Source organism: Vigna angularis, chromosome 4, assembly GCF_016808095.1.
Source record: "Vigna angularis cultivar LongXiaoDou No.4 chromosome 4, ASM1680809v1, whole genome shotgun sequence".
NCBI lineage: Eukaryota > Viridiplantae > Streptophyta > Magnoliopsida > Fabales > Fabaceae > Vigna > Vigna angularis.
In genome coordinates, this window is record NC_068973.1 from 42,263,519 (window position 1) to 42,290,183 (window position 26,665).

The following is a 26,665-nucleotide window of genomic DNA, read 5'->3' on the forward strand; positions in this document are numbered from 1 at the left end:
GAATGTCAAAAATGGTTACCAAATAATATAAAACAACCTTTTTTCTATTTCATTACTTTCTCTGTGGAGAAATCCCATTAATTATATAAGTTTTGATGCAGTAAAAAATATACTAAGGCACTCTGTTAAATGCTCATATTCCAAAGCATGTTTAGTCCAATTGTAAGCTCTGGGACCAGAAACATTCTGTGATACATGTGTCTCCTCAACAACCTCCAATTTGTGGCAAATCTTACACTTAGTTCAATTTTATTCCTATACTTGCCTCTCATTGGTTAATGTCATCTCCTAATGACATTATTAGTGTTCTGATACAAACAAATATCTTTGTTTCAATTAAATTTTTACTGTCTTTTATTGTCAGACCAAGTGGTGGTTAACGTGGGTGTCTGCATAATTGTGCATTCAGGTTGTTCTGCACGTTTTGAAGCAAAATGATGGTTAATTTAAATTCCATGTCGTGATTCAATTATGAGTCTTTTCCAGCTGATTTCCGAGAATAGATCTGCATCATGTTTGCGGTAGAAACCAAAAATCAAAATGTAGACCACATTGCTCATGCGGCGAATTGTAGCTTAATGCTAGTTGCTTCTCGACATATGATGTACATATTTCTCCGAAGGTTCAATGGAGACAAGTTTTGATTGGTACTTCTATCATCAACAAGGAAGATTCGTGTGTATTGATTGCAAATTAATACAAAAATTAATGTCGTAATAAATGCTATTTGAAATAAATTGTCTTTCTTGAATGGTCTTTTGTGGTAGTACTAACGAATTAATTCTACAAAATTGTTTTCTAAAATTGTCTCTTATTTTTAGTTTTGTTTATATTTTGAATTAAATTTAAAGATATATTAAAGAATTAAAAATAATCATGCTTCAAAAGTTTTCCAGCTCTCCACATTTCATCTCTTTTTGTGCATAAGAAGTATTGTGAATCCTTCTCACTCTTTTGCAACTCTAATTTTGTCTTTATTTTCTACTTCATCTCTAATTTGCATAAATTAACTTTAAAGGCAAATGAATTATTAGTTTTGTCACTCATGAGTTTATATTTTTATCTAAAGAGGTATTTTTAATATATTTTATATATTTGGTATCCCAATAGAAATTTTGACATCTCAATATATATGTTGAAAATTGAACATTGAACATTGGTATAATTAAGGACTTGAATCTAGGGGTCTATACATAAAAAGTTGTAATATACGCTTGTAATGATGATGTCGCAATTAAGACAATATTAAAGTTTGAACTGAATTATTGTATTTGAAACAAATAACCATGATCTTTCTAAATGACTTAGGGGGAAGAAGTGTTTTTTTTTTCGGTTCAAACTTGATCTTAATTAGTTAATGAATTTTTGTCCCTATGATAATTTGATCAGCAAGAATAAAAATGGTTTAGTTTAGAATGTAGGCTAACGTGATCATACCATAATGATGTGTGAAATTCATTCTCTGTTTTACGCAAGAACTTCTAGCTTTGCTGCAGAAATTAGCCTTCATAATGTTGTGCGAATCTGATGACTGACTACACATTCTCTACTCATGTAAAACATAACATGCTTGAATTATATGCAGCAATGATTTAGACACCATATATGGAATTATACTTTTGGCTTTGGCATTCGATATTTTTACGTGGCTATACGACAATACCACTTTTGTGTTTTGAAATGTGGGAGACAGCAAAACCTGATTGACTTCTGATTCAATTTCTTAACATGTGTTTAGTACTTTGCCATAATCAATTGTTTGTCTTCATGATTGCATCTCAACTTTATTTGCAAAACTGGGCGTTTATGATTACATATAGAAAGTTTTACAATTTTTATACTTTAAATTATATTTAGTTTAAGATGTATTATATCTATATAATTTCGATAGAAATGAAAAATTTGTAACATAATTTTCAAGCATCACATGTGACTGTGAGTGTCAAGAAAAGAGAATATTCACTTTGAGGTGAGGAAATGAATAGGGCAGAACAATGTGGACTTCTTGTACCCTATTTCGGTGTCAAGGGCCTGTCATTAGAGAGAGAAGCCAATTTGCATTCTAAAAACCATCATTTTTTATAAAGTCGATATAACCATCAATTTTTATAAAGTTAAAAGGTTGCTTAAAACGGGTTAAAATTTGTGAATTAATTCGATTCATTACATGTTGTGTTAAATTTAAGAAAAAGATTAGAAATTTTGATATGAATTAAAATTAAACATGATTTACTAAAAACACAGTTTATCTAATTCAGAAAATCATCAATGAATTTTAAATTATATTGAGAAAACAAAAATCTTAAATCTAAATTTACCTCCTATGTTCTAAATTTATCTATTCAATACTCTAATAGTATATATAAATAAATAACAACAACTATTTGATATTAAATAATATTTTGTTTTGTATTTATGTGTGTTTTTTATTGTATTTAAAATTTAACATGATTTTGAATAATATCATATTTTTTTTTATTTTGGATTACATGTGGATTTTAATATAATTTTGGATTATATTTACATTAAACTTTATTTAAATTTTAATAAAAAAGTTGGTATTTTTTTTGGAGATTGAAGTAAAAATATATATATTTAAATAAATCAACTCATTTAATTTATCAATTTATGATGGACTAGGTCAAATTTAAACTTTGTAGATTTATTAATAAATAAACTGAGTTTGATTGACTTGGTCAAGTAATCAAAGTATAAATGATCTATTTTAATATGAATAATAGAATATAAAATGTGAAATTCAAAACATTTGTTCATTGATCATGACTATTGGGTCAAATATTGAAATTCAAATTTATTACATTTAAATAGAACGTGAGATTCAAAACACTTATTCATTGATAATAACTACTTGGTCAAATATTTACACTAAAATTTGTTATTTAAATACCTTCTAACGTAATCACAAAACAAATATTTAATATTATTGATAAATAGAATATTCGTATAAAAACTCTCAATTAATACTGCAATTTTAATTATTAGTTCATGTTACAACAGGAGTAAATATTATGATTGTTGCAACTAAGGTATGTATGAGAAAAAAAATAAATGACAGTTGAGAACACTGAAAAACGAAGAGTTTGAAAATAAAATTTAAGAACTAAAACAACAAAATTTATAACTGAAATTTTAATCTAATTTTTTAAAAGATATATAAAAACAAATTACTATAATGTAAGAAAATGTGGTTGTATAAGAATTGTTGAAAAATGGTGATAGCAAAGGCGGGGAATGGAGAAAAAAAGTCTAAGACTTTTTTTATATTGGTTGAAATGTTCACTGAGAAATTATATTCAATTTCAAATCACACTGTATGAGTTGGATGTTTTTATTTAAAAAATAAAAGTTACATGTATATTTCATATATATTTAATATGCAACACAATTAAGTGTGAGCACTTTTTGTAAACCTATACGACAAAAACAATATACAAGTGTAAAATAGGACTACACGAAGTCTTAGTGTTATAAGAATTACAAAATGGAAAATTTAGGAACATATCACATATATAGTCATCAATTTTTGAAAATAATTAAGGTAAAGGAAAGATTCAACCAGGCTAATTATAGGTCAAAAAAGTTCTGCAATATTAAAATGTTTTAAATTTGGAAGAAGATCTCTAATTCAAAAGTATGTTATCACTTTTCCAAAGCACTTTATTTTATTTTTACATAACGATGGAAAATAAATTTAATTAATTAATTATTATAGCCAATAACAAGGGATAACAAATAAATTTAATTATTATTTGGAATCCGCTTTTCTCTCTCAATTCTATTTTACAACTTTTAAATTATAAAATATTATATTTAACTGATAAAATTAAATACAGACAAACTTAGGGTTGCTAAATAATGATGTGAAGATATGACTAAAATTTTATTGTTATAGAAGTGCTGTCATACAATAGAAAGGAATAGTCTCTGAATAGGACAATTGAACCAACTGTGTAAGTCGGTGGTCTACTGTAGACAGATAGAAAGTTACACTAACTTTGAATGTAACTGAAATATAAAAAAAAATTATTTTTTATTATTAAAAATTTACTCTCTTTTTTTTATAATTATTTTACTTGTATAAGTGTCAAAATGAATATAAACTTGTCATCCTATTATTATTTATATAACTAAAAAAATGAATTGAAGGAGACCTATATAAAGTGTATATCATCGGGTTCTTCAATTTGCAGAGCCATGGAAGCAGAAGCTGTGGTAGCCATGGTGCCAAGCCCAGGTATGGGACATTTGATTCCAATGATTCAGTTCGCCAAGAGACTCTGCCGTCACCACAACCTCCGCATCAATTTCTTAATACCCACCAACGCTCCTCCTTCTCAGGCCCAGACCACCATCCTCACCTCCCTCCCATCTCTCATCTCCCACGTCTTCCTTCCAACGGTCACACTCACTGACATTCCACCCAACGCCAAAATGGAGACTATAATGTCTGTTACAGTCCTCCGCTCTCTCCCTTATCTCCGCCACGCCCTCCTCTCTCTCTCCGCCACCCACCGCGTGACAGCTCTACTCCTCGACTTCTTCGGTACCGACGCCTTCGACCTCGCCAGAGAACTAAACGTGTCCCCTTACGTCTTCTTTCCTTCCACCGCCATGGTTTTGTCTTTGGCCTTGAACGTCCCTCGCCTGGACCAAGACGTTCACTTCCGGGACTTCTCCAAGCCTGTCCACCTCCCCGGCTGCCTTCCAGTTCATCGAAAGGACTTGGGGGATGCGTTTGAGGACCGGGATGACGATGCCTACAAATGGATTCTCCACCACGGCAAACGCTACAGGTTAGCAGAAGGATTCCTGGAGAATAGCTTCCGTGATCTTGAACCGGACACCATAGACTTGCTGCTGAAGGACGAACCGGGTAGGCCACCGGTTTATCTGGTCGGACCGCTGGTAAAAGAGGATGATGCCGGAAGCGAAGTTAACATGGTCGAACAGTGTTTGTGTTTGAAGTGGTTGGATGCGCAGCCACATGGGAGTGTGATATTGGTGTGTTTTGGAAGCGGTGGTAGCCTGTCCAGAGATCAGATGGAGGAACTTGCTTTAGGGTTGGAGATGAGTGAGCAGAGGTTTGTGTGGGCGGTGAAGTCCCCCAACGAGGAAGTTGCTAATGCTTCTTATTTCAGAGAGGATACCGGTGTCCACCTTTTTGATTTCCTGCCACAAGGATTTGTGGAGAGAACCAAAGGAAGAGGCTTGGTGGTACCGTCTTGGATCCCACAGGCCCAGGTTCTGAGCCACCCCTCCATCGGAGGGTTTGTGACCCACTGTGGTTGGAACTCGATTCTTGAGAGTGTGGTGAATGGTGTGCCATTGGTGGCTTGGCCACTCTACGCTGAGCAGAAGATGAATGCCGTTTTGGTAACTGAAGGCATGAAAGTGGCAGCGAGAGTGGTGATTGGTGAGAATGGGTTGGCGGAAAGAGGAGAAATTGCGAGGGTAGTGAAGATGGTGTTGGAAGGTGAGGAAGGGAAGAAGCTACTTCACCGAATGAAGCAGCTGAAGGAGGCCGCCGCCACAGCTCTGAGGGACGGTGGCTCTTCGTCAACCCAAATTTCTGAATTGGCTCTCAAGTGGAAAGCCCAAACAAAAGTGTATTATTGAAACAAGTTGTGGCATGCTTTCGTGGAAAATTGAAATAAGTTGCATTCTTTCTCGTCTTACTCTATCTCTCTTTTCTTTCACTGACTCACCCACCACCATTATCTTCCATGATGGTTATTTTCTTTTATCATTTCAAGATTTTATTCTATTATATTGTTTGAAAATGCGTATCATCTTAAATTCAATCATCTCGTCATATTATTCATAATCTTATATAACTTTAAGGACTGTTTTACAATTTTTTCTAAATTATAATTTTTCTTTGTACTCTAATTATTTACAACTTCAGATATTAATTATTATAAATGCTATATTTTATTTTAATTTAATATATTTTAAATTATATATATATGTAATTCATTTATGTATTGGATTACAGTTGTGGTATAATAATAAATTCATCATAATAAAAGTAAACATTAAGACGTAATTAAGTAAATTTTTTTGATAATTTATTGAATTATAATCTGATCGGGTATCGTCGTATTAATATATTATAATTTTTTTAAACTAAATTAGAGCATTTTAAGTGTATATTCCATTTATTTTCATTGTCACTCTTATTAATGTCTAATGTCTGAAAATTATTTTTTGTCTGAATGTTTTCTATTTGTTATTAGATTTATTAATAGAAATATTTTTAATATTACTAAAAGTAATTTAAATATTTTAATAATACCAAGATTCATTTATTAAATATATTAATAAATAAATAAAAATCGACCATAAAATAAAATAAAAACTGAACTCTGTTACCAGAATAAGTAATAAAATATAAGGATGGAATAAAATAAGCAACCTCGAGATATGGAAACGGCCCTTATACACATGTGACTTTGTTTGTCCCTATTAATCCCCTGTCACACAGAGCACCAGTTTTCTAATGTTACCTAAGTTACTTTACTTTCCCACTCCCATACACAAGCCCTAAAGTGATATTCATATTACTTATCACTCCTCTAATTATAAACCAAGTTATGATTTGCCCATTATATACAACCTCTTTGTTTTTTTTTTTAATATAATTCTTAACTCAATGTATTGGATTGAAATTTCATCTCATTCTAAGAAAAAAAATGTTTTTTCAACACATACTTGCACTGACAATTCACTTTTAAGGGTATTTTAGTTAAACTTTTTATTTGTAAAATAAAAGAAATTAAAGAGTAAAATAATAGATATAAAGTATGTAAAAATTTATTAAATGTCAAAATCATATTAATTTTTTTTTTAAATCACCGCAATTCATATTTTACACGTTGGATTTGTATGTACGACTTGTTAGTTGGTAATACGAAACAAATTAAAATATTTTACTTTAAATGGGCCTCATTCTTAGGCCTAATGCCAATTGGATCCTCAGGCCCAATACCAATTGGATTGTTAAGTTAAGTAACAACCTTATAAAATAAGGATTTAATGCTAATTATTTGGGATATGAGAAAAACCAGAAAACGAAACGAAAGGGAGACATTGAAAGCAATGATTTTTAGAGTTAATGGGGGTCTGGGTGATCGAAATTAAGGAAATCTTTATTGAAGCAGGACTGGACTAGAGAAAGGAAGAATTGGAAACTAGTGTTTGCAATGATGCTAAGCAGGTTGATGAATTATAATATATATCTAAGAGTTGGATGAGAGTGTAATGGTGAAATGTTCAGTTTCTTGACCTCGAGAGAGGGAGAATGTCGATTTCGTAGTTCTGTTGCCATAGTTGACAGTAACAGTATATTCTCCTAAGAAGCCATAAAAGCTATAGGAACCGTGCACGTCTGTCACTCCCTCTACACGACCTGTTTTCCACTCTTGAAGAAGTTTGTCCACCACATCACCTGCTGCAAGGTTCTTAAAATTCTTGTCTGTCAGGCACATTTGGTAACACCCATTTGGATGATATGCTGTCCAAAGCATTATCCCATTCACAGCAGGATGTGAGAACCCTTCCCTCAACACTTGCTCCAAATAATTTCCCTACATGTTATCAAAATCACAGTTCATTTCAGATTATCATACTATCTTGAGTAATTCACATCGTGTATGATAACTATCTCTCTCTCTATATATAATTTGACTTGATCTGGCTTACCTGTGAATCTGTATCGATTGTCTTGCTTATATCAACCTCAGTAAGCCAAATGGGAAGTCCAAGTGTTGCCAACTTGTCTAGTATGGCTCTGATAAGGGGAGGATTGGGTATTGTGAAGTGTCCCTCCAAGCCAATTCCATCCATCAAGATGCCATTTCGTCGTAGTTCTTTTACCCGTGAGATATAGGCGTCTACGGTGGAATTTACATCACTGCATGTTTCCACAACATTAAAGTCATTCATAAACAGGGTTGATAGTGGATCTGATTCGTGTGCAGTCTCAAAGAAATGCAATGTTGCATCTGATCCAAGCCTTTGCTCGTAGAAATCAAAATGAAGCATTTCGTTGCTGACGTCCCAGTGTATGAACTCATTTCTGTACTGGCTCATCAGACTTTGTATTCGGGAATTCACTGCAGATTGTAGCTGGGTGCCAGTAAGGTTAAGAACCCATGGAGGATTGTACTTAGGGTCTTCCCAAAATATGTTGTGCCCTCTGGCTACGATGTTTTTTGTTCGAACAAATTGTAGCATTTGGTCTGAAATGGTGTAATTGACCTTGCCTTCATCAGGTTCTGTGGCGTACCATTTGAGCTCATTTTCAAAGACTGCAGCGTTGAATCGTTTCACAAACCAATTCTGAATCGACACAAGATTTGAGTCTCGTCATGCATTACCTTGTATGCTACGAAATATAGTGGTTGGTGGGGTACACAAAATATACAAACCTGATAGGGTACGTTTCCAAGAATAGTGTGTGCTATGGCAGATCCAAAAAGGAATTCTTTTGAGATTTGCTCTATACAGATGGAAGCTCCTTGCAACCTTCTACCGTTGCTATCTGACACATGAATAGTGACTGCACGCTTTCTTTTCTATCAAATGCAAGTGGAAAAGAAACATTTTTTGAGAAGGTCCTTGCAACATATACTTTTTCTGTTCATCCCTTATTAATCAGTGTTAACAAAAACAACTAAGCATTCCATTATTTTGGTCAAATAATGAAGTGCAACTCACAGTATTGATCGTATACTGTTGATTGGTTTCCCATTGTTGCTTAGTAAATGGCTGGAGTGATGGGCTAGCAACTTCTATATTGATGTCTTTACCATCCGCGTTCTGCATAACAAAATTGAAAGAAACAAACCAAACATCGTAAAACTAAGAGTTTTGCTGAATAAGAGCAGAGAAAAGTAAGCTACCTGGAAGAAGATAATGGATAAATTTGAAGGCCAGTTGAGAACAAAACCACCTTTCAGAAAAGACCAGCATCCAAGCTTGGCTGAAACTGTTCCTATGCAATCATACGTCTCTTTCTCTGTTTCCAGAGTAGCCCTTATCATAGCTGAACTTGAACCTTTAACTCTCACCCATGCTGTAACATATTGTCATCCACCCACATCATATCTAACAATTCTACATTCTTACTATCGAAAAGGTTAACGTTAAAAAAGTTAATTATATAAGCAATTTCAGTATAGCATCAGCAATCCGTTGTAGTCTAGTTGGTTAGGATACTCGGCTCTCACCCGAGAGACCCGGGTTCAAGTCTCGGCAACGGAATTTTTAAAGGTTTTTTTTTTCTCATTTATCAAGCAGAAAATGGTGAAGTGAAATAATCAATCATGAAGAGAAGAGTGTAAAAAAGATAATAACCAACCGGAAAATGTGTAAATGGTGCCCTGAGTGAGATTATGGAGAACGAGTGAAGGCACGTAGATGTTGTTAACAACGTAAGATGAAACAATGTTGTCCTGAACAGCAGGAGGAGACTGTTGGTCACTCTTGAGAATTCCTCCTCCGTAAAGTGGCTCCTCTGGCTTATCTTTGCACTGTCACCAATATCAATTAAAGTCATAATCCTTGCTTAGTGAATAGTTTTGTTTAAAAAATATAATTACCTCAGTGTAGGCAGTGAAGTCATATAGGGGCCCATCTGCAACGAAGACACCAAACGAAGAATATTGAGAATTTCATTTGTGAAAATAACAAAGAAGGAAAATGAGTATGAAGAAGAACCATATAAAGGAGAAACCAGAGAAGTTGGTATTAGAAGGAAGAAAAGTATAAGGACATAGAAGGGGATATCTTGTTGCATCCTTGGACTTATCAATGAGAAGGGAGAAGAAAAAGGGTTATGAAGTATGAAGAAAAGAACTGAGCTTAAATACAAAAGAAATGGGAGTACTGTGTCGCAGAGAACACGGGAGTGTAAGAAAGGATAGACGACAAAGAGATAGGTTGTACTTAGATCGAGGGTATCAGTGGAGTAGCATGGGGGACTTCATTTCACAAGGGAACAGGAACTCTTAATAGCTCCCTTCTTTTTCTTCACATACCATCCTTACGTTAACATATCAGAAATAATAAATTCATCTCACTCTTATTTAAAGACACTGCTAATACAGTTGTTCACCTTCCTCTTCCTATCATTAATTTCCAATTAATCAAACATTGATTTTTTGCAACGTTAATCGGTGATGGTAATGGATTTGTATTCGTCATTTAATGTGTCTTGAATTGCATTTCCATCTGCCGCAACTCGGTCCATTTATTCACATTGCTTTTTCGAATATGGATACTGTAGTACTCCATATTCAGTCTTATTATTAATGACTATTTCTCTGTTTTAGATTCTGATGAATCTAAAATTTAAACTTTTGAAATCTTGAAAAAGTTGAAAATTTTGCGTACTTTTTTAGTGATTTGCAGAGGAAGAAAATATTAACTGAGAAGTGTGAGAAATGTGTGAGGAGGTCTGGGGTCACATGATCCTTAAACTGATGTGATGACAAATTTTTTACAAGTACTTAAATAATGTAGCGATGGATGGTTCAGAACTCATGTGAAACATCCTATGAGAGACCAAAAATCACGACCTTTCATCTTTTGGTCTTGTACAGCTGGTCAGGTGCAAAAGGACAATATACCATTATGCAATCAATTAATTAACGTGTGGAGTTAAAGAATGAAGGACACCGATCGATTTCATCTCTTCTAAACAGATGTCAAAAATAGAGATATATAGTGAAATAAAAGCATGAAATAGACATGTATAATTTTAATGTGTCTAGCTAGACCTCCCTCCTTAGTTTAAAGATCACAGTGCATGGGCTTGTTAATGACTGAAACCTTTTGTTCTGTAAGAAAATTAAGAACATTTCTATTACCAAAAGAATTTGATCATATTCGTACAAAGAGTGCTGCAGAAAGCTTCACTCGTGACGAAGAAAAAAGTGAAGTGCTGCACAGCTTGAACTTCCCCAGAATGGTATTGCTTGGAGTGGGCATTGAATTCTCATTAAATGAAGTAAAGGGTTGGCACGGGCTCTTCTTTTTGGACCAGCATTACTTCCCACCCACCCTTTTAATTATGCATTATCATCATCCATAAAAACAAAGGATTTATGGTATTAAAATCTTCCTATTTCATTACTCCTTTTGTTGGAAGTCTCACGGCCAAATTATAATATATAAGTGAGTGCAAACCCTCACCTTACAAATCGGTTTTGTAGAGATGAATTCGACTTAAGTCCGCTTTCTAATATTGTATTAGAGTCATGGTTAGAGCTTATCCTAGAGATCTATCTGGAAATTCTATTAGGCTCCACCCTATTAATTCTACTATCATGTTTGGGGTTGAATTAGTCTCCACCTCTTAATACCTTTCAAATAACATGTAAGTGAAGTCTGGACACAAGCCATTTAGGCAATTCGAAATGGGAAAAACTGAAAGGAGTCCCAGAAACCACATGAATTATGTTACGAAGAAGACTATGTAACTCAAGTATGTTCCTTCTTTGCAGCTTGGCATCATCAACTTCTGTGAAAGTGCGTTGATTTGTTTGGCTAAAAGGACAACAAAGAAATCAATATATTATCCTTTCTCTCTGAGCTGGGTTTCAGCATGGTATAGGTATGTTCCTTTCGGTTCTGATCACTGCAGGCTCTGCGGTCCACGTATAATGAGTCTATGCTACCGTAAGCATTTCTCAAATTGACCCTTCTGAATCAAGCAAAGGTGACACCATTCTGTTTTTTAAATTTCAATCATATCTCAACTGGCTAACATTACCTATCTTCAATTCTTCATGTGTAAATTTACTTGCCATATCCCCCAAGTGATGAGAATCGAAGTGAGTTCAAGTTGCCATTAGAAATGTATTCATGTTTTCTATTAATAAATAGAAAAGGTTTAGGCCAAATGTTAAACGAGCTAATAAATTAAGAATATGTCATTTATGTCAAGAAATACACACATCGTTCGTAAATAGAAAAGGTGTAGGACAAACGTTAATAAATTAAGAATATGTGGATGCGAAGAAATATCACGGAAGGATGAAAAATATACATACAAGACCAATAAGTATCTGTTTTGCCAATAAATACTAAGCTATACCAGGAAGTATTCTTCTTACAGAGAAATATTAACATCACCTAATTACGGTTCAAACATAATTAATCACAATTAAGTTGTTAACTAAAAAAGTTTTGAATTAATATATTATATAATACTACACAAAACCATGAACACCTCAACATAATATTTACATAAGTAATTAAATGATAATAAACATATAAAATTGTCATGACTCTGTGATGATTGTGTTAAGAATAATTTGTTCTCAAATCCTTTTAGGTAAAAATCCATTAAAAATAGTATAAGTAAACAACTATCTTCATAGTATACCAAGTATCCCTACCTTTAAAATTGAGATTGAGATGTCAAAATCTTCCTGAGATTGAAATCCTAAAACAAAGAAAATATATGAGCCAAATAATTCCAAACACCAAAATTAATCAATAAAAAAATATGTAGTCTTATAAAGGTCATTTTGACTTGTAAGAACACAACATATAATGATTATTTTAGGTGTACAAATGCGTAAATTTGATTTATAAAAATTTCTTGGGTTAAACATTTTCTTTTTTAAATTATTTTAAAAAATTGTTATATCTCTAAATTAAACTATGTATTTATTTTTTCGCAACATTTTATGAAAATTTTATAAAATATCTTATATAGCAAGCAATATGTAGGTGTTATATTATAAGCTATAATGAAACTCCTTTACAATGAAAACATTTCATGTGTCATGTACTAAAAAAATGTTTTCGATAACTTTAATAAAGTATAAGAATAATATATATATATATATATATATGTATAAGTGAGTTTTCTCTGTTTTGTCCATCACATCCTGCAATCCTTAATGCCCGTTAAATATTACATTTTGTCTTTGCAGCCTTCCCTCAGGGTCTTGTTAGAAGTATGATCATGAACACCGATGGATCCCCAAATACTGTATATGTACTGTATTTGCAGTGGATATATTATTACGTCATATTTTAGCAGAGAGATGAAGCATGCGTGGGGCAACAGGTTGACGTTGATGGAACACCCTAAATCAATGAAGACAAATAGGCCAACGTCAACCGCGGGTAATTATTTCGATATAACATTGACATGGTGAAACTGGTGTTTTTTATTTATTTTTTCAGGAATTGTATGCCTACGGATGATGCATGCTCTTGAAGTTGGCATGAACATGCTGAAACTATTTTTAAATTTTTTTATCATATAAATATGTGAATTTGTGAGTCAATAAAAACACTAATCTGTCGAAAGACAAATTAAAGAAAAAAGATTATCTGTCAGAGTTCTTCCAGTTTTTTGGCCATTAGCTCCGTCAGATACCAAAACCCAGCTGTTCTGATATTGCTAGTCGTCTTCAAGTAACGTAATTGATTTTAGAGTTTGTCTTCACTTAAAATATCATGAAAAGTTTTTTTTTTTTTATTTCATCTTTTAATTTTGGACAAATGTGTGTGTACATATGGATATGATTATGTCTGTATTCGAATTTAACAAAGATGGTAGGAGATCCATTGGTTCGTATTAGTAAAGTCTGCAATACTTTTGAGTGAGATGAACACAAGCAATTGCAAATATATACTTGCATGTATTGAAAATGTTTGACAACATTTTGTCCCTCCCTGCTGCTTGAAAACAAAACATTCTACGACTGTAACCTGATTGCTTCAGAGCACACACAACGAATGTACAAACCATATTAACCCGCTTTTATTCCGAAAAAGACATGTGATTACCAGCAGACGCACCTGAATCAAAAGAGTGTGATACCGTGGTATATCATCGCCTAGTTGATGTGAGTGAGCTTTTGTTGGAGTTTTTGGTGAAGTAGATTCTTTTGTAAAGCATCTTGGTTCTGATCGATAGAAGAAGGTCTAAGAAGAAGCCGATAAGACAGGCTGCAGCCATAACAATGAATACTAGTCTGTAACAATGAGGTCCAATACAAGTGTTGCCTCCTCCTGTGGTGGTGGTAGCCTCCATATCATAGAGAATGCCAGCTAGGAGACCAGAAAAGAGGAAAGAGCCAAGGGGAAGGTTAAGGATTAGAATGTTGTAAATGAGTCCATAATATCTGAGGCCAAATAACTCTGAGGCTGTTGGCACAGTGATGGCTAGCCTCACTCCGTAGCATATGCCAACCACAATGGAGCCTATGTAAAGTGAACCTGGCATAGCCATGGCCAGCAGTATGTATCCCACGCCCATCAATATTTGAGAACCTGCATTCCAAAGGGGTCTTGGAGTTCCGCCTCTTCTGCAAATTCATAAAACACTCATCAAATTTAAATATTGTATTCAGGATGTCATATACAAAAATCTCTTGTGTTCTTTACATCTATTTCTTTTTATCTCTCTTTTATTGTTCTTTACCTTTTTTGGCAGTTTAAAACTATCAAGATTGTCTTTAAACTTCATGTTAGGTGATTCAAGAAATAACTTTTGAAAAGAACATTATGTCTTATTTAGATTTCTGAACGGATTCACCTCTGTGTGTGTGATTATCTTCAACTTCTTTATTCTTTAAAATATCTAGAAATGAAAGAAAGTAAGGTATGAAAAGACAAATAATAAAATGCATTACAAGAAAACCAATAAAAAAAACTAATTAAAGGCCAATTTAAAAATTAATTTATTTGATAGTCCAAACTTTGATAATTAATTTTATAAATTAGTTTATAAATAAATTATAATTTTTTATTCATAAAAAATGGATAAAAAAATGTCCTCCAAACAAAAACTAATCACCACAAAGTCATGGGTGAGATCAATATCAGAGAAATAAAAACAACTCTTTTCTCAAATAATCTAAAATTTGCTGAAAGAACCAACCAAAACAATAAAGCCATCTAATTTTATGGTTAGACATGTTAAATCGATAAATTCCTTTCAATCACAAGAAAACGGGTCAGACTGACTTACTTGATGAAGTGCTCCGAAACAGAACCCGAGACGATCCGACCGAAAAAGCCCCAAATACTGGTCAAAGACACGAAGAGGGACACATCCGAATAACCCAGCGCCAACCCGATTTGACCCATATTATTCATAACCGCCAAACCAGTTCCAACCCCGCAAAGAAACGATACGAACAGAATCCAAAAGTCCACGGTTCTCAGCACCTCGCATACCGTGTGCTCCTCCCCCACCGCCGGTCCAATCTTTCCCACCGCTTCCGCTTCCGCGTCTTCCGCTAACACATTTCCTCTCTCCACCTGGCATTCATTTCCGTTGTCGTTTCCGCGAAGCAACGGTTCCTCACCCCGCCCCTCGAAATCCGGTCTGAACTTGTCCAACCCACGCGCCTTCAAGTAAGAGTGGACCGGGATTCCCAACGGCGCCGCCAACAGAACAAGCAAACCGACAGAGAAAGCTCGAGACGCCAACGCGCTAGGGTTAGGCACGAAGCCGAAGGCCAAGAGGTAAACGGCGACTGCGACGGCGACGGCGTTGAAGACCCCGAAATAAGTGGACTCTTCGTCATCCTGGACGGCGGCGGAAGGAATCTCACGGAGGAAAAAGATTCCGGAGAGGCAAACGACGAATGGGATGAGAGCGAGCATGAGGAGAAAAGAAGCAGGGCCGTTCGTGAAGAGAGCGGAACAGAGGTCGGTGAATATGGCGGTGCTCAATCCGACGTAGCCTTTGAGAATGCCGGAAACAGGACCTCTGTTGCGGCGGAAGTTGCGGATGCAGGTGACCAGAACCGCCGTGTTCATCCATGTGGTGCTGTTGCCACCCAGGCAGAGAAATATGCACATCTGTATGTAGTTTAGGAATTGAGAATGTGGAATTTTAAGAAAATAAAATATTTTGGATGAGTAATGAGTAAGTGGTGGTAACCTGGTAGTAGGGAAGGGGTTGGATTCTTTGGCTGACGACTAGCCACTGACCGCCATAACCGACGAGACCTTCAACGGAGCCGATGAGGAGAATGATCCAAGTGGGGAATTTGTCAGAAGCAAGCCCGGCAAGAAGCCCAAATGCCTTTCCGACGTCCTTGGCCACCGAGAGATTGTTGAGTTGGAGTTGCGTTAGATGCATGAGGGATTTCAGAGCGTCGGAGTAATTTGAGAAAGTGTAGTTGTTGCCGGAGATGGCTTGAATCCACACCGCCGCCACCAACCCAATCCATTTCGTCCTGCTCCAACTCCAATCACCGCCCATCTTTGGATTTTATTTGAGTGACTGCTGTTCTGTTTCTATCTATCGCTTCAACCATCCCCTCATTGTCGCCATCTTATATGCTCCTACAAAAACACTATTTTCAGAACTTCCCTGTTACATTACAACCATTTAATCACTCTAAATAATAATAATAAAACATAAAATTAAATTATTAAATAAAAATTATTGTAGATATAAATTTTAAAGGTGTCCCCTGTTACTATCCTCTCTTTCCAAGTCTAAATTTGAAAGCAACTCTGCCTTTCTCTCAGTGCATGGTTTATGGTGCTCACTCATTTGCCGCGCTCTGCATCCCTCGCCCAAATTGTTTGTAAAATCCAACAGGGTTACTTTTTAAACCTATTTCTTGGATGAACGATTCTCAGAGCATCTCAAATTATAATTTCTTAATTTCGTGTTTATTCCGTTATTCATTTTTAATAATAAGTTAAAAATAATGGAAAAATAAAAAAAATAAAAAAAAAAACTCGAAAGGAGATTCATGTATTGATGGTTTTAGTTCAATCGCTGGATTTGAGTATTTTCATCGTCTGATTATCTTATTTGTTATTGTTATCTGTTATTGAGTTGTTTCATTGTTCTTTTTTTTCAATTTTGTGTAATGTCTATCGTTTGTCGGCTGTTGAATGAGGTAAAAGGATAATTCTTTGTTATGAAGAGATTATTTCTTGTTGAAGAAACAAATGCTTAGTTGAGGGAACTAGATGTGAGATGGCGATCTGTTTATTTGACTAATGATGATTTGATAGATTAATGAACCATAACTACCATAATTAATCATGATTTCAGAGGCTAATGAATCTTAATTATTTGGTTCAAATATTATTTTAGTTTCTTTTTTAGATATTTTATTTATTTATTTTTATTCAATTTAGTTTCAGTTAAAACATTTTAATTTGGTCATTTTGAATAAATTTGTATAAATGATGTTAATATCATATTTGTAATTGTGACATCATTTTGTAAATTTAAGATATTTTATTTATTTATTTTTTAATTATAGTTTCGGTTTTTTGTAAAATTAATGTAAAGTTAAATTTTTTTAGTGGCATTAAATTTATAACTAAGTTAATTAAGGAAAACTATACTTTTTAATTATTTTAAATATTAAAATTTAAAAATTACGATAACAATTTAACATTTATAATTTTAATATTTTGTTTTTGTTCTTCTTTAAATGATGAGTTTATAGTTAACAATGAACTTGATTGTGAACACAAACCATTTTGATCAACATTTTTAAAAAAATATAAGTTTAAAATATGTATTTTTATTTTAAATTGAAAATAAATTTATTTTTAATATTTAGATAAAGGGATTTGGTATTATATTTTAAAAAAGTATTTTAACTTAAATATATTTATTAAACTTAGTGGTTTGGTTATATTGGACAAGAATAACATTGCTTAATTTAAAAGAAAATGAAACTCATTTAGGTAAAACAAAAATAAATAATACGTGACATTTATATTAATACGTAACATTTTTACTCTCACGTAATACAAACATGACAGGTTGAAAAATTAAAATTTTAAAAATATAATAATTTGACACAACATTTACAAATATGATGTTAACTTTGTTTATACAAATCCAGAAATATATAATTAATTTTTTTTAACAAAAATCAAGACTTAATTAAATTAAAAAATTAAATTGAATAAAAAAATAAAAAATAAAATAATATTTAAGCTTTTTAATTTTAAATTCATATATTTGGACATCTTTCTTACAATATTACAACTATGTGTCATGAAATGTTGTTTCAAGAGTGACACGTGTAAGTACAGATGTCAATGTTTGTGTATATATAAATATATATATGAAATGTAAATGTAATAAAAACTTCCTACCATTTTTCTATTTTATTTTATTTCAGAAATTTGTTACTAATTATTTTATTTAATCCATATATGGAAGAAACATATTATGTAATTTCGATTATAGGGACGCAAGTGGTATGAGATGGGAAGAAGCTTTTCTTTGCTTGTACGTATGTATAGTAAGCCTGCTAGCCGGTGCGTAGCAAGTTGAATACCAATTCTGAGATCAGTTACGTTTATTTTTAATTAAAGTTTATCTCTAAAATAATAATAAAATTAAAAAATAGGTTAAGCAATTTGTTTATATCACTTTACTAACATGTTGTTTTTATCATTTTCAGCACGCAATTTGCCACTTCGCCTAAACTGGATTATTAATTTGTCATAAACAAGTTGCAGATGAACACAACACAGTAGAGTTTGATATAGTTTAATGTAATTATGTTTATCTGTGTCTTTTGTAACAACCTTGACAGAATAGGAAAACAGGAAACAAATTTATAATAATTTTCACATTTAGTAAAATTAAGTTAATACTAATTTAATTCTTAATTAATATTATACTGTTTTTAGTTTTCATGACTGCGTGAGCGAAATTCGTTAGCATAGATGTAATGTAAGAAGGAAATGTAAAATAAAAAAGAAGGGTGAGATAATGAGTGTTTATTAGAGTCCCAAAAAATATTACTCTCCATTGTCAAAAAAGATTAATGAAAGAGAGAGATATGATATAAGAATAATAGAATAATAGAATAATAAAAGAATCTAGAGAGGAGTCCAACAGGAAGAGGTTTTGGGGTCCCAAATGGCAGGGAGCAAAAACTTGGTGCCCTTGTCGCCGACAACATTGTAGGCACCACCGCTTACGGGGTCGACGGGTATTTCGACTGATGCAAAAACATCAGGGCACATGCTTGTGGCTTCGAAAAAATGGTTTCCTCGTGCAGTTGTGTAAAACCCGTCACCCAAAGGATTTGTGACTGCTCCGGCCAACCCTCCGGCCAACAACTTCACCATCGCATCTGCTCCGGCATCTCCGCTTGGTGGCAACATCACTTCGCCTTCTTTTTCACTGCTCGCAACGAATGGCCATGCACATTCGGGGCACTCGTCCTCCGGGTCCCCCACGGCAACATAAGTTTGATTATCTATAAGACCGTGCTGGGCGCATGATCCTGCACACATATCCTGCACGGTCACACCCTTCGAGGCTACGATCACAGCCAGGGTGTCTGGAATTCCGGCGGTTGCCGTGGGTATAAGGCCCTTGATGAAATCTCTGATGAGGACTTTTCCGTAGTTATAGTCTGGCACGAAAGCTTCGTTTACCACCTTGACCGTGATCCTTGAAGAACCTGCTGCACCTGGTTTGGCGTATGCTTGATAACTCTCCACCATGTTCCACCATGTGGCGACCTGGGGTATGTTATCGGCGGTAGGGGTGACGGTGTTGAGGGACCTGAAGAAGGACAAAATGGCTTTCCTTTGGGCCCTTGGAATTGGGCCGTACCAGACTATGCCAACTTTCAACATGCCACTGATTAAGGGTCCGCCATGGTAGGATATGGGTTCTGCCTCTTCCGGGCCAACGGAGAAGGCCACCGGAAGAAGAAGAAGAAGAAGAACGGAGACAGAGAGAGCAAAAGAGAGAAGAAGATGTTTTGGCACAAAGTAGGCCATCTTCTCCTCTCACTTTATTCGATGTTTAGTGCACTTCACTTTATTATTATTGTTATTATTCGATGTTGAGTGCACTTATGTTCCTCTCATGCTTTCTTCCCGTATTTATAACCCTCACCATCACTCTTAAGATAGAACCCAACCATTAACAGCCCCACAAAATAGCTTAAATCTCCCTGTTCTTGCGCCATCCCATGTCCTAAAAAGAAGGAACTTCATTCCCAAAAATAATGGCTTTTCTTTGTAACAGGGTTGTTTTACGGACCATCCTCCACAAAAGATTGGAACTGGGTATATTTAGCCAAAAGTTATAACCAAACTACTTCAATGAAATCTTTTTACATGAGTGATCCCATATATTAAAACTAAACTCTATCTAATTATCCTTTACTAATGGGATGGCTTAAACTGAAACTTGTCATTTTTCTATTTCATTTTTATTACTAAATTAATTTTATATCTCTTAAGTTAAGTGTCCTATTAATGTAAATATTTCTCATTTTTAAAGTATTAATACGAATTATTTATCGAAAAATTATTAATTTGTTCGCAAATTTTGTTTAAAAAATAAATATTATTTTCTTAACGTGATTTATGTCGTACCTAAAACTTATAATTCTCGATGATGAGATATATAAAAAAATTTGTTGTGCATGAAAAATAAAGCATAATTTTTTTACACTAATGGAAATACATGTATATGATAATAAAAAATAACAAATTTATTAAAATAAAAATTAATTGTTAAAATAAAAAAGTAATTATTAAAATAAGCAAATAGTATTAAATTCTCAAAAGCTTCATAAGAAATGCTTATAAAATTAATAATTTGTATAATTTTACTAGTGATAGTGTTTTTTTATTGTGTGGATAGTTTTTCTTAGTTGTGGGTAATTAATTAAATTTAAAAAAAAAATCTTAAAACAATAAAATGATAATAATTTCTCTACACCCAAAAAAAGAGTTAAGAAGGAAAATCTCTTTTATTATATATATATATATATATATATATATATATATATATATATATATATATATATATATATATATATATATATATATATATATATATATATATATATATATATATATATACACGTGTGTGTATATATTAAACAATTATTTTGTTTTAATATGTTAAACCCTTTTTAAATTTAAGTTATTTTTCTCTATTAGGTCCTGCTAGGATTGTAAAGGGATCAACTGCATTACTTATTACCTAGTTGGGAAATTTTACTAGGAGGTATAAGAACTGAATTGACCGTATAGAACCTTTTATCAGAATTTGTTACAAGATCATCAACTCGTATATGAATTCACTTGAGTTAACTTTTTTCTATATTTCAGAAAATTGACTTGATTTTGTGAATTATATATCATAAGGAAGCAATGATTAATATAGAAAAATATTTAGAAATGGTATATATACAGTTATTATTCGAATATGCTATCTCCAGTAAAAAAAACAAAATAAGTAAATGTTTTATATCAAAAGATGAAATGGAATGTTATAGGCACTCATAACTTATATCAAAATGTAAGTGTAGCAATTTCAATAAAAATTAAAAAAAAAAAATCATCACAGAAACTGCAAGGTCCACTCCTGTCCCCATCGGACACAAGTTAGCATGACTGCGTGCATGTTGGATGGGAAACAAGAAAAAAGTTACACTATGCTTTCATTTTAAAATCAAGTAGCTTTTAATTATTTTATTTGGTTTGAACATTTTTAATCTGTGCCTCTGCAACGCCTCGACTCTGCAACTGGAGCCTTCTTCAACCTTCAGCCACCACGCACCGTAGCGTTTTTTTTTTCTTTTGTGTAGCTGGGTCTAAAACGATTCGGAGTCAAACCCAGTTAGCTCTCTGCGATGGAGGATTACAAAGTTTCGATTTTTTGGTGATTGGATGCAACAATTTATTACGGGAACTGAAGCAATGCGAAAGGCGATCTCCTTTCTCGTTCAACCCCGATGCCTCCTTCTCGTCATTGTTCTCACAATTTTCTTGATTCTCGCAATATCTGGTTCTAGACGGGTACGAACTTTTTCTTTGTTTATTATTTGCATTGTGGATTTCAAGAGGGGTTTCGACCTAATTGTTTGATCTGGCCATGAATCGGTCTCTTTGAGCCTATTGGGTATTGGGAAAAACACAATTCCCACGTTGACTAGAGATAGTATGAAAATACATGGTACAAGTAGGGGCAATCCTAACTCTGTAGGGTTGAGATTGGTGTAAACTACTTTGTAAGAATGGGATGTCGTTAATTTGATTTTGTTGATTGAATACTCCGTTGCAATGGTTTTAGGTGTAATTCAATTTCTTTCTTTCTTTACTTTTACTTTCCGAAATTAAAAAAAAAGTGTAGTTAGATGTTAGCTTTTGCATTGCATTATGGCCCTCTGATTAATCTTGATCAACTTAAATCTATCCCTTTATTGGGCAAGATGGGGAATGGTGATGATCTTTTTGATAACCTTCTTCGGCTTGATAAATTGTGAAGAGTGAAGCTGAGCTGCAGATAGTACGTAGATAAAGGCATGCACTTAGGTAATGCGATTGTTTGCCAAGTACTGTGATCACCATTGTAGGTTGATTGCACAATGACTTCCATATCACTAAAATTATTCTTGGATAACACAGTTTACTGATTTGGACTTTATATATATGTATTCCCATGGTCAAGAATCCTGCTGGTGTGCTGCATTCATTATAATATCTACCTCTGTGGGTTATGGATTCTTTATGAATATATGCAGTATTGTTCTACTTCTATAATGTGTCCATTCGTCTTAGGTTATGACTTCATCAGTAATTTAAATATTTGGCGGTATGATAACATACATGTTAAGGTTCATGTTTTACCTATTTCACTTATTATTTACCACCAAGAAAGAAAGTTCTGAATATGGTTTATGTAAATTCTGAGTCAAGTTTCACAGTAAGAAGGAAAAGTATACTATAGTTTGGGATTAACTGATGTCGCATGCAGGCATGTGAAACTTGCAAGTCAACTCACCGACTCATGAGTTTACTTTCCACCTGGGGAAAACAAGCTCAGTTGCAGGAAACTTTTGGTGAAAAAGACTTGGGTGGAACAAGATAGACATAGATTAGATTGCATTAACTTGTGATTCTATGGGTTGAGTTTGAGAACCTTATGGATCACGTTATTGTTGCTCACAATGCAGCATTTTTTAACCAGAAACTAGTATTCAAAACTCAGGTTTGACTAGCTAACCAATAATGTAAACAGTTTAGGTAGCATTCTTCACGTTGAAGATGGGACATCTCAAGCATGAAACTAGATATTTGTGAATGGTCCAATAGTGAGTGACACAATAGGTCTAACAGACCTTGTTGGGATAAATTTTGATACCATCTTATGAAAGTGAATTTTGAGCGTGACTGAAGCTCACAAAGGCTAATGAGACCCAATGTTATCACTCATTTCATCAACATTTATGAGATCTTTACCCATCAATTAAGTCCGCCATTTGATGGTGGCATGGTCAATAATGAAATATCTGTAAGTAATTCTATGCTATGTTGGACACAATTTAAATAAAAACAAAAGAAAAATAGATGGACGGAAAAGAAGTTGATAAAGGATATGAAAGAGAGAAGATGAGGGGACAACAATGAAAGGGCATTCCAATAAATCTCACATTATAATGTTTGTGACATTGTTCATCAAATAAGGTACAAGACAAAAAGTTGTCCTTTGACTTGGGTAGTTGTCCTGTTTTGTTTTAGTGTTTTACCTTGGTGTGTATCATATCCCCCCATAATCTCTTAACTCTAACAACGTTGGTTACAAGATATATTTATATCCTTTTATTTTCAATTTGATCCAGGGAGTTCAGATTTATCCTTATGTTTCTTTACCATTCAATATTTTTATGGCACTTCCTATTCTTTGTATGTCCAGCAGTTAAAACCCGTTTAGTTTACCATAATGCAGACCGGGTTTTAAAAACCCACATTTAGCTTTTAGCTTAAAAATATATCCTCATACCCATACAGGATGCGGGTTATATGGGTAGTTTGTGGGCTTTTGCACAAATACCTAGCTCTAGGCATAAGTAACTAATAAACTTCTTGAGAGGGAATTTTAAACAATGTTGTGGCAAAACTAGTAAACTGCTAATAAAATAATAAATAAAAGTAAAAAGTTAATTGAGCTCATACATCCTGTTATACTTTCTCCATAACCTGGCTTTATTCCTTTTTGGCTGTACACTTTTATTAAGAGAACTTGCCACAACCCTTGCAAATTAAACTTGTTTTTGAAACATTTTATTTGAAAATTGAAGGTTCAATCACTTGTAAACTTTTTTCCACATTCCACTTAAATTTCCCTTCTTGGGCTGGTTGTTGTGTTCTGTCGGTAGTAAAATTCACCTTTACTGATGTAGGTTGAAGAAAAAGTAGAAGAAGAGCCTGAAATTACTGACAGAGTATTCTTGGATGTTGATATTGATGGACAACGTCTAGGTTTGGAGCAATTTTTATAATTTTTAACCAGTTGTTCTCATTTGAACCAAACTGATCTACTGGGCATTTTGGTTAGAAAGATGATAAAAGCAAGAATTTATGATGTGTAATGCACTGACTAATGCAGGTAGGATTGTCATTGGATTATATGGCCAGGTTGTACCAAAAACTGTGGGTATGTCTTTGATTTCACAATCCAATTCTTTATTCTGTTACTCAGTTTCTTTAATTATACGAATGGTGAGTAGACCCCTCTGTAGAAATTTTACAATTTGTGACTTATAAGTTATCCTTTATGTCTATACTTCATTCTTTTCCGTAAGTTGAAAACGTATGTCTGCCTGATGAATCTACATCATTGGATATAGTGGCATTTTGCATAAGATTTGTATTATCGTAGGGCATTGCAATTTTAATTGATTAAAAATCTTCTGTCTGCAGAAAATTTTAGAGCTTTGTGCACAGGTACTTGGACTCTTCGTGTTGTTTTGTTAATTTAACCTACATCTTGTTTACATACTAATTATTGGTATTGCGTTACAGGGGAAAAAGGAAAGAATGCCAATGGTGTAAAACTTCACTACAAAGGAACACCATTTCATAGGATAATATCAGGTTTCATGTTTCAGGGTGGTGACATTGTCCATCGTGATGGTAGAGGATATGAATCTATTTATGGTGGTACCTTTCCTGATGAAAATTTCAAGATAAAACATTCGTATGCGGGTCAGTAACAGATTTGCTTGGATGCAAGCATTTTTTTTTTAAAAAAAAAAAGACTTCTTATGTTGACATTTTTCTTTATTTTTTAGGTGTGAGATTAAGTTGTTGTAAATATGCTTCACGGTTGCAGGTGTAGTCTCTATGGTGAATTCGGGTCCTGATTCCAATGGCTCACAGTTTTTCATTACCTCAGTGAAGACCGGTTGGTAAGTTATTCTTCCGTTTACGGAAATTTTTCAGACAATGCCGAGTCCTGTCAGTTCATTTTAGTATCATTTCGAATTCGAACCATCCGTGCTCTTCTGTGAATTTCTCCAGCAAAACCTAAAAAAAAAAGAAGAATGTTTTTCTAGTAGGGATCAGAAGCTAGGTTGTTACCATTTGTTGTGAACAAACAAACTGCTTCTTTTTTTGAGGCAGTCATGTTTCTTTCCTTCTGTAAATTTTGTACAGACATTATTTGATAATGTTGCATGCGAAAATTACTTAATTTACTGAAAGTCAGAGTCTTTAGTTATGATAAATTGATATGAATTGGCTTGTAAACTTTGCAGGTTAGATGGAGAACATGTTGTGTTTGGGAAGGTTGTCCAAGGCATGGATACTGTGTTTGCAATTGAAGGGGGTGCTGGAACCTACAATGGGAAACCTAGAAAGAAAGTAGTAATTGCAGATTCTGGCCTCTGGATAGATACCCAAGAGTCTGTCAGATGAGGAAAGATGACTTTCCTTCTTGAAACGCCATAATTTAGATTTCTGTTGAAACAATACTGTTCATTTTTTTCCAGTTCATTGCTTTCGTTGTCTCTCTTATTGTATTTCGCAGATTAGATTAACACAAAGTTTATATTCTGTAGAGAAAGGGAAAGAAATTAAAAGTGGTATTGTTTCGTTTGAATTTTAATTGTCTACGTCTTACTTTCCTGTTCATTACCATAATTTTGTCATTTTTACTGCTATGTCCTTATAAATATACACAAGTTTGTTTTCAGTTTTTTTATTTCAAAACTGCTGATTTTTCATATTTCATTTCTTAAAAAATGTATCACGTTAAATCTTCGTACTATCTTTATCAATGTAACTAATTCTCACAAAACCTTAGATGAGATAGTTGTCAATTCTAGTTCTTAATTTATCTTATTTTGGTCATTTTTTAAAATCTTTAATATCTCATCCCCGTTCAAATTCATCTTACTAATTTAATCATATCATGATTGTATTTGTAAAGAGGTTCAATCATCAGCCGAAACTTATCAGTCCAATCATAGTTGCTTCAGTATTTCTATATTTCCATGTTATGACATTTCTCATTACAAATATTATCAACATTTATTAATGAGAAAAATCTTCAATTTAATAGATAATGTTTTTTAAGTGATAATATTATTTTTATATTTTGAAATATAAATTTTTGTAATATAGTTTAATTTTAGTTTAACGTTTTTTATTAGACGATTTAGCTGTATAATATATTAATATTTATAAATTATGCTAATAAATTGAATTTACTTTATCTTAGTTATTATACTATGAAATCTCACTTGAGTTTTTATTCACCTCAAATAATGCTAACAAAATTCAAGTTGAGTAGGAAAAAATACACAAATAACAAAAACATGTCTTGGTCAAGTAGGCACCATTGTTGTGTGACTTG

General features: G+C 33.5%; 5 protein-coding genes and 1 non-coding gene across 6 annotated transcripts; 3 read left to right on the forward strand and 3 right to left on the reverse strand.

The window, feature by feature from the left end:
- Positions 1-3,877: 3,877 nt before the first annotated feature.
- LOC108330588 (hydroquinone glucosyltransferase) lies at positions 3,878-5,696 on the forward strand. The gene has a single exon (XM_017565079.2). The coding sequence runs from the start codon at positions 4,216-4,218 to the stop codon at positions 5,635-5,637; it is 1,422 nt and encodes a 473-aa protein (XP_017420568.1). The 5' UTR covers positions 3,878-4,215; the 3' UTR covers positions 5,638-5,696.
- A 1,452-nt stretch (positions 5,697-7,148) lies between these two features.
- LOC108330636 (endo-1,4-beta-xylanase 5) lies at positions 7,149-10,064 on the reverse strand. The gene is made up of 8 exons (XM_017565127.1): positions 9,742-10,064; positions 9,624-9,658; positions 9,383-9,554; positions 8,925-9,097; positions 8,740-8,841; positions 8,451-8,597; positions 7,723-8,361; positions 7,149-7,607 (listed from the first exon to the last, which is right to left on the reverse strand). Exons 1-8 carry the CDS (start codon positions 9,818-9,820, stop codon positions 7,260-7,262), a joined length of 1,695 nt encoding a protein of 564 aa, XP_017420616.1. The 5' UTR covers positions 9,821-10,064; the 3' UTR covers positions 7,149-7,259.
- TRNAE-CUC (transfer RNA glutamic acid (anticodon CUC)) lies at positions 9,213-9,285 on the forward strand. Its single transcript has one exon. It is a non-coding gene; the product is annotated as a tRNA-Glu (tRNA).
- A 3,601-nt stretch (positions 10,065-13,665) lies between the features above and the next one.
- Positions 13,666-16,665, reverse strand: LOC108330845 (protein NUCLEAR FUSION DEFECTIVE 4). The gene is made up of 4 exons (XM_017565422.2): positions 16,558-16,665; positions 15,941-16,347; positions 15,020-15,858; positions 13,666-14,354 (listed from the first exon to the last, which is right to left on the reverse strand). Exons 2-4 carry the CDS (start codon positions 16,262-16,264, stop codon positions 13,877-13,879), a joined length of 1,641 nt encoding a protein of 546 aa, XP_017420911.1. The 5' UTR covers positions 16,265-16,347; positions 16,558-16,665; the 3' UTR covers positions 13,666-13,876.
- Positions 16,666-18,771: 2,106 nt separating this feature from the next.
- On the reverse strand, positions 18,772-19,876 carry LOC108331328 (protein EXORDIUM-like 4). Its single transcript, XM_017565984.2, has one exon. The coding sequence runs from the start codon at positions 19,786-19,788 to the stop codon at positions 18,874-18,876; it is 915 nt and encodes a 304-aa protein (XP_017421473.1). The 5' UTR covers positions 19,789-19,876; the 3' UTR covers positions 18,772-18,873.
- A 1,510-nt stretch (positions 19,877-21,386) lies between these two features.
- LOC108330773 (peptidyl-prolyl cis-trans isomerase CYP21-1) lies at positions 21,387-25,909 on the forward strand. The gene is made up of 7 exons (XM_017565318.2): positions 21,387-21,825; positions 24,210-24,288; positions 24,416-24,463; positions 24,730-24,753; positions 24,832-25,014; positions 25,142-25,217; positions 25,566-25,909. The coding sequence occupies exons 1-7, from the start codon at positions 21,697-21,699 to the stop codon at positions 25,723-25,725; spliced, it is 699 nt and encodes a 232-aa protein (XP_017420807.1). The 5' UTR covers positions 21,387-21,696; the 3' UTR covers positions 25,726-25,909.
- The last annotated feature ends 756 nt before the right edge of the window (positions 25,910-26,665 follow it).

Bases quoted from the DNA above. Each gene is read 5' to 3' on its own strand.
- LOC108330588 (XM_017565079.2), top strand. From the start codon at position 4,216: ATGGAAGCAGAAGCTGTGGTAGCCATGGTGCCAAGCCCAGGTATGGGA.
- LOC108330636 (XM_017565127.1), bottom strand. From the start codon at position 9,820: ATGCAACAAGATATCCCCTTCTATGTCCTTATACTTTTCTTCCTTCTA. The intron at 9,098-9,382 runs GTTGGTTATTAT...AATATGTTACAG, and splicing joins CACCATTTACACATTTTCCG to CATGGGTGAGAGTTAAAGGT. The intron at 8,362-8,450 runs GTTTGTATATTT...GTGTCGATTCAG, and splicing joins TTGGAAACGTACCCTATCAG to AATTGGTTTGTGAAACGATT.
- LOC108330845 (XM_017565422.2), bottom strand. From the start codon at position 16,264: ATGGGCGGTGATTGGAGTTGGAGCAGGACGAAATGGATTGGGTTGGTG. The intron at 15,859-15,940 runs GTTACCACCACT...AACTACATACAG, and splicing joins AACCCCTTCCCTACTACCAG to ATGTGCATATTTCTCTGCCT. The intron at 14,355-15,019 runs GTAAGTCAGTCT...ATGAATTTGCAG, and splicing joins GTTTCGGAGCACTTCATCAA to AAGAGGCGGAACTCCAAGAC.
- LOC108331328 (XM_017565984.2), bottom strand. From the start codon at position 19,788: ATGGCCTACTTTGTGCCAAAACATCTTCTTCTCTCTTTTGCTCTCTCT.
- LOC108330773 (XM_017565318.2), top strand. From the start codon at position 21,697: ATGCAACAATTTATTACGGGAACTGAAGCAATGCGAAAGGCGATCTCC. The intron at 21,826-24,209 runs GTACGAACTTTT...TTACTGATGTAG, and splicing joins CAATATCTGGTTCTAGACGG to GTTGAAGAAAAAGTAGAAGA. The intron at 24,289-24,415 runs GTTTGGAGCAAT...TGACTAATGCAG, and splicing joins TATTGATGGACAACGTCTAG to GTAGGATTGTCATTGGATTA.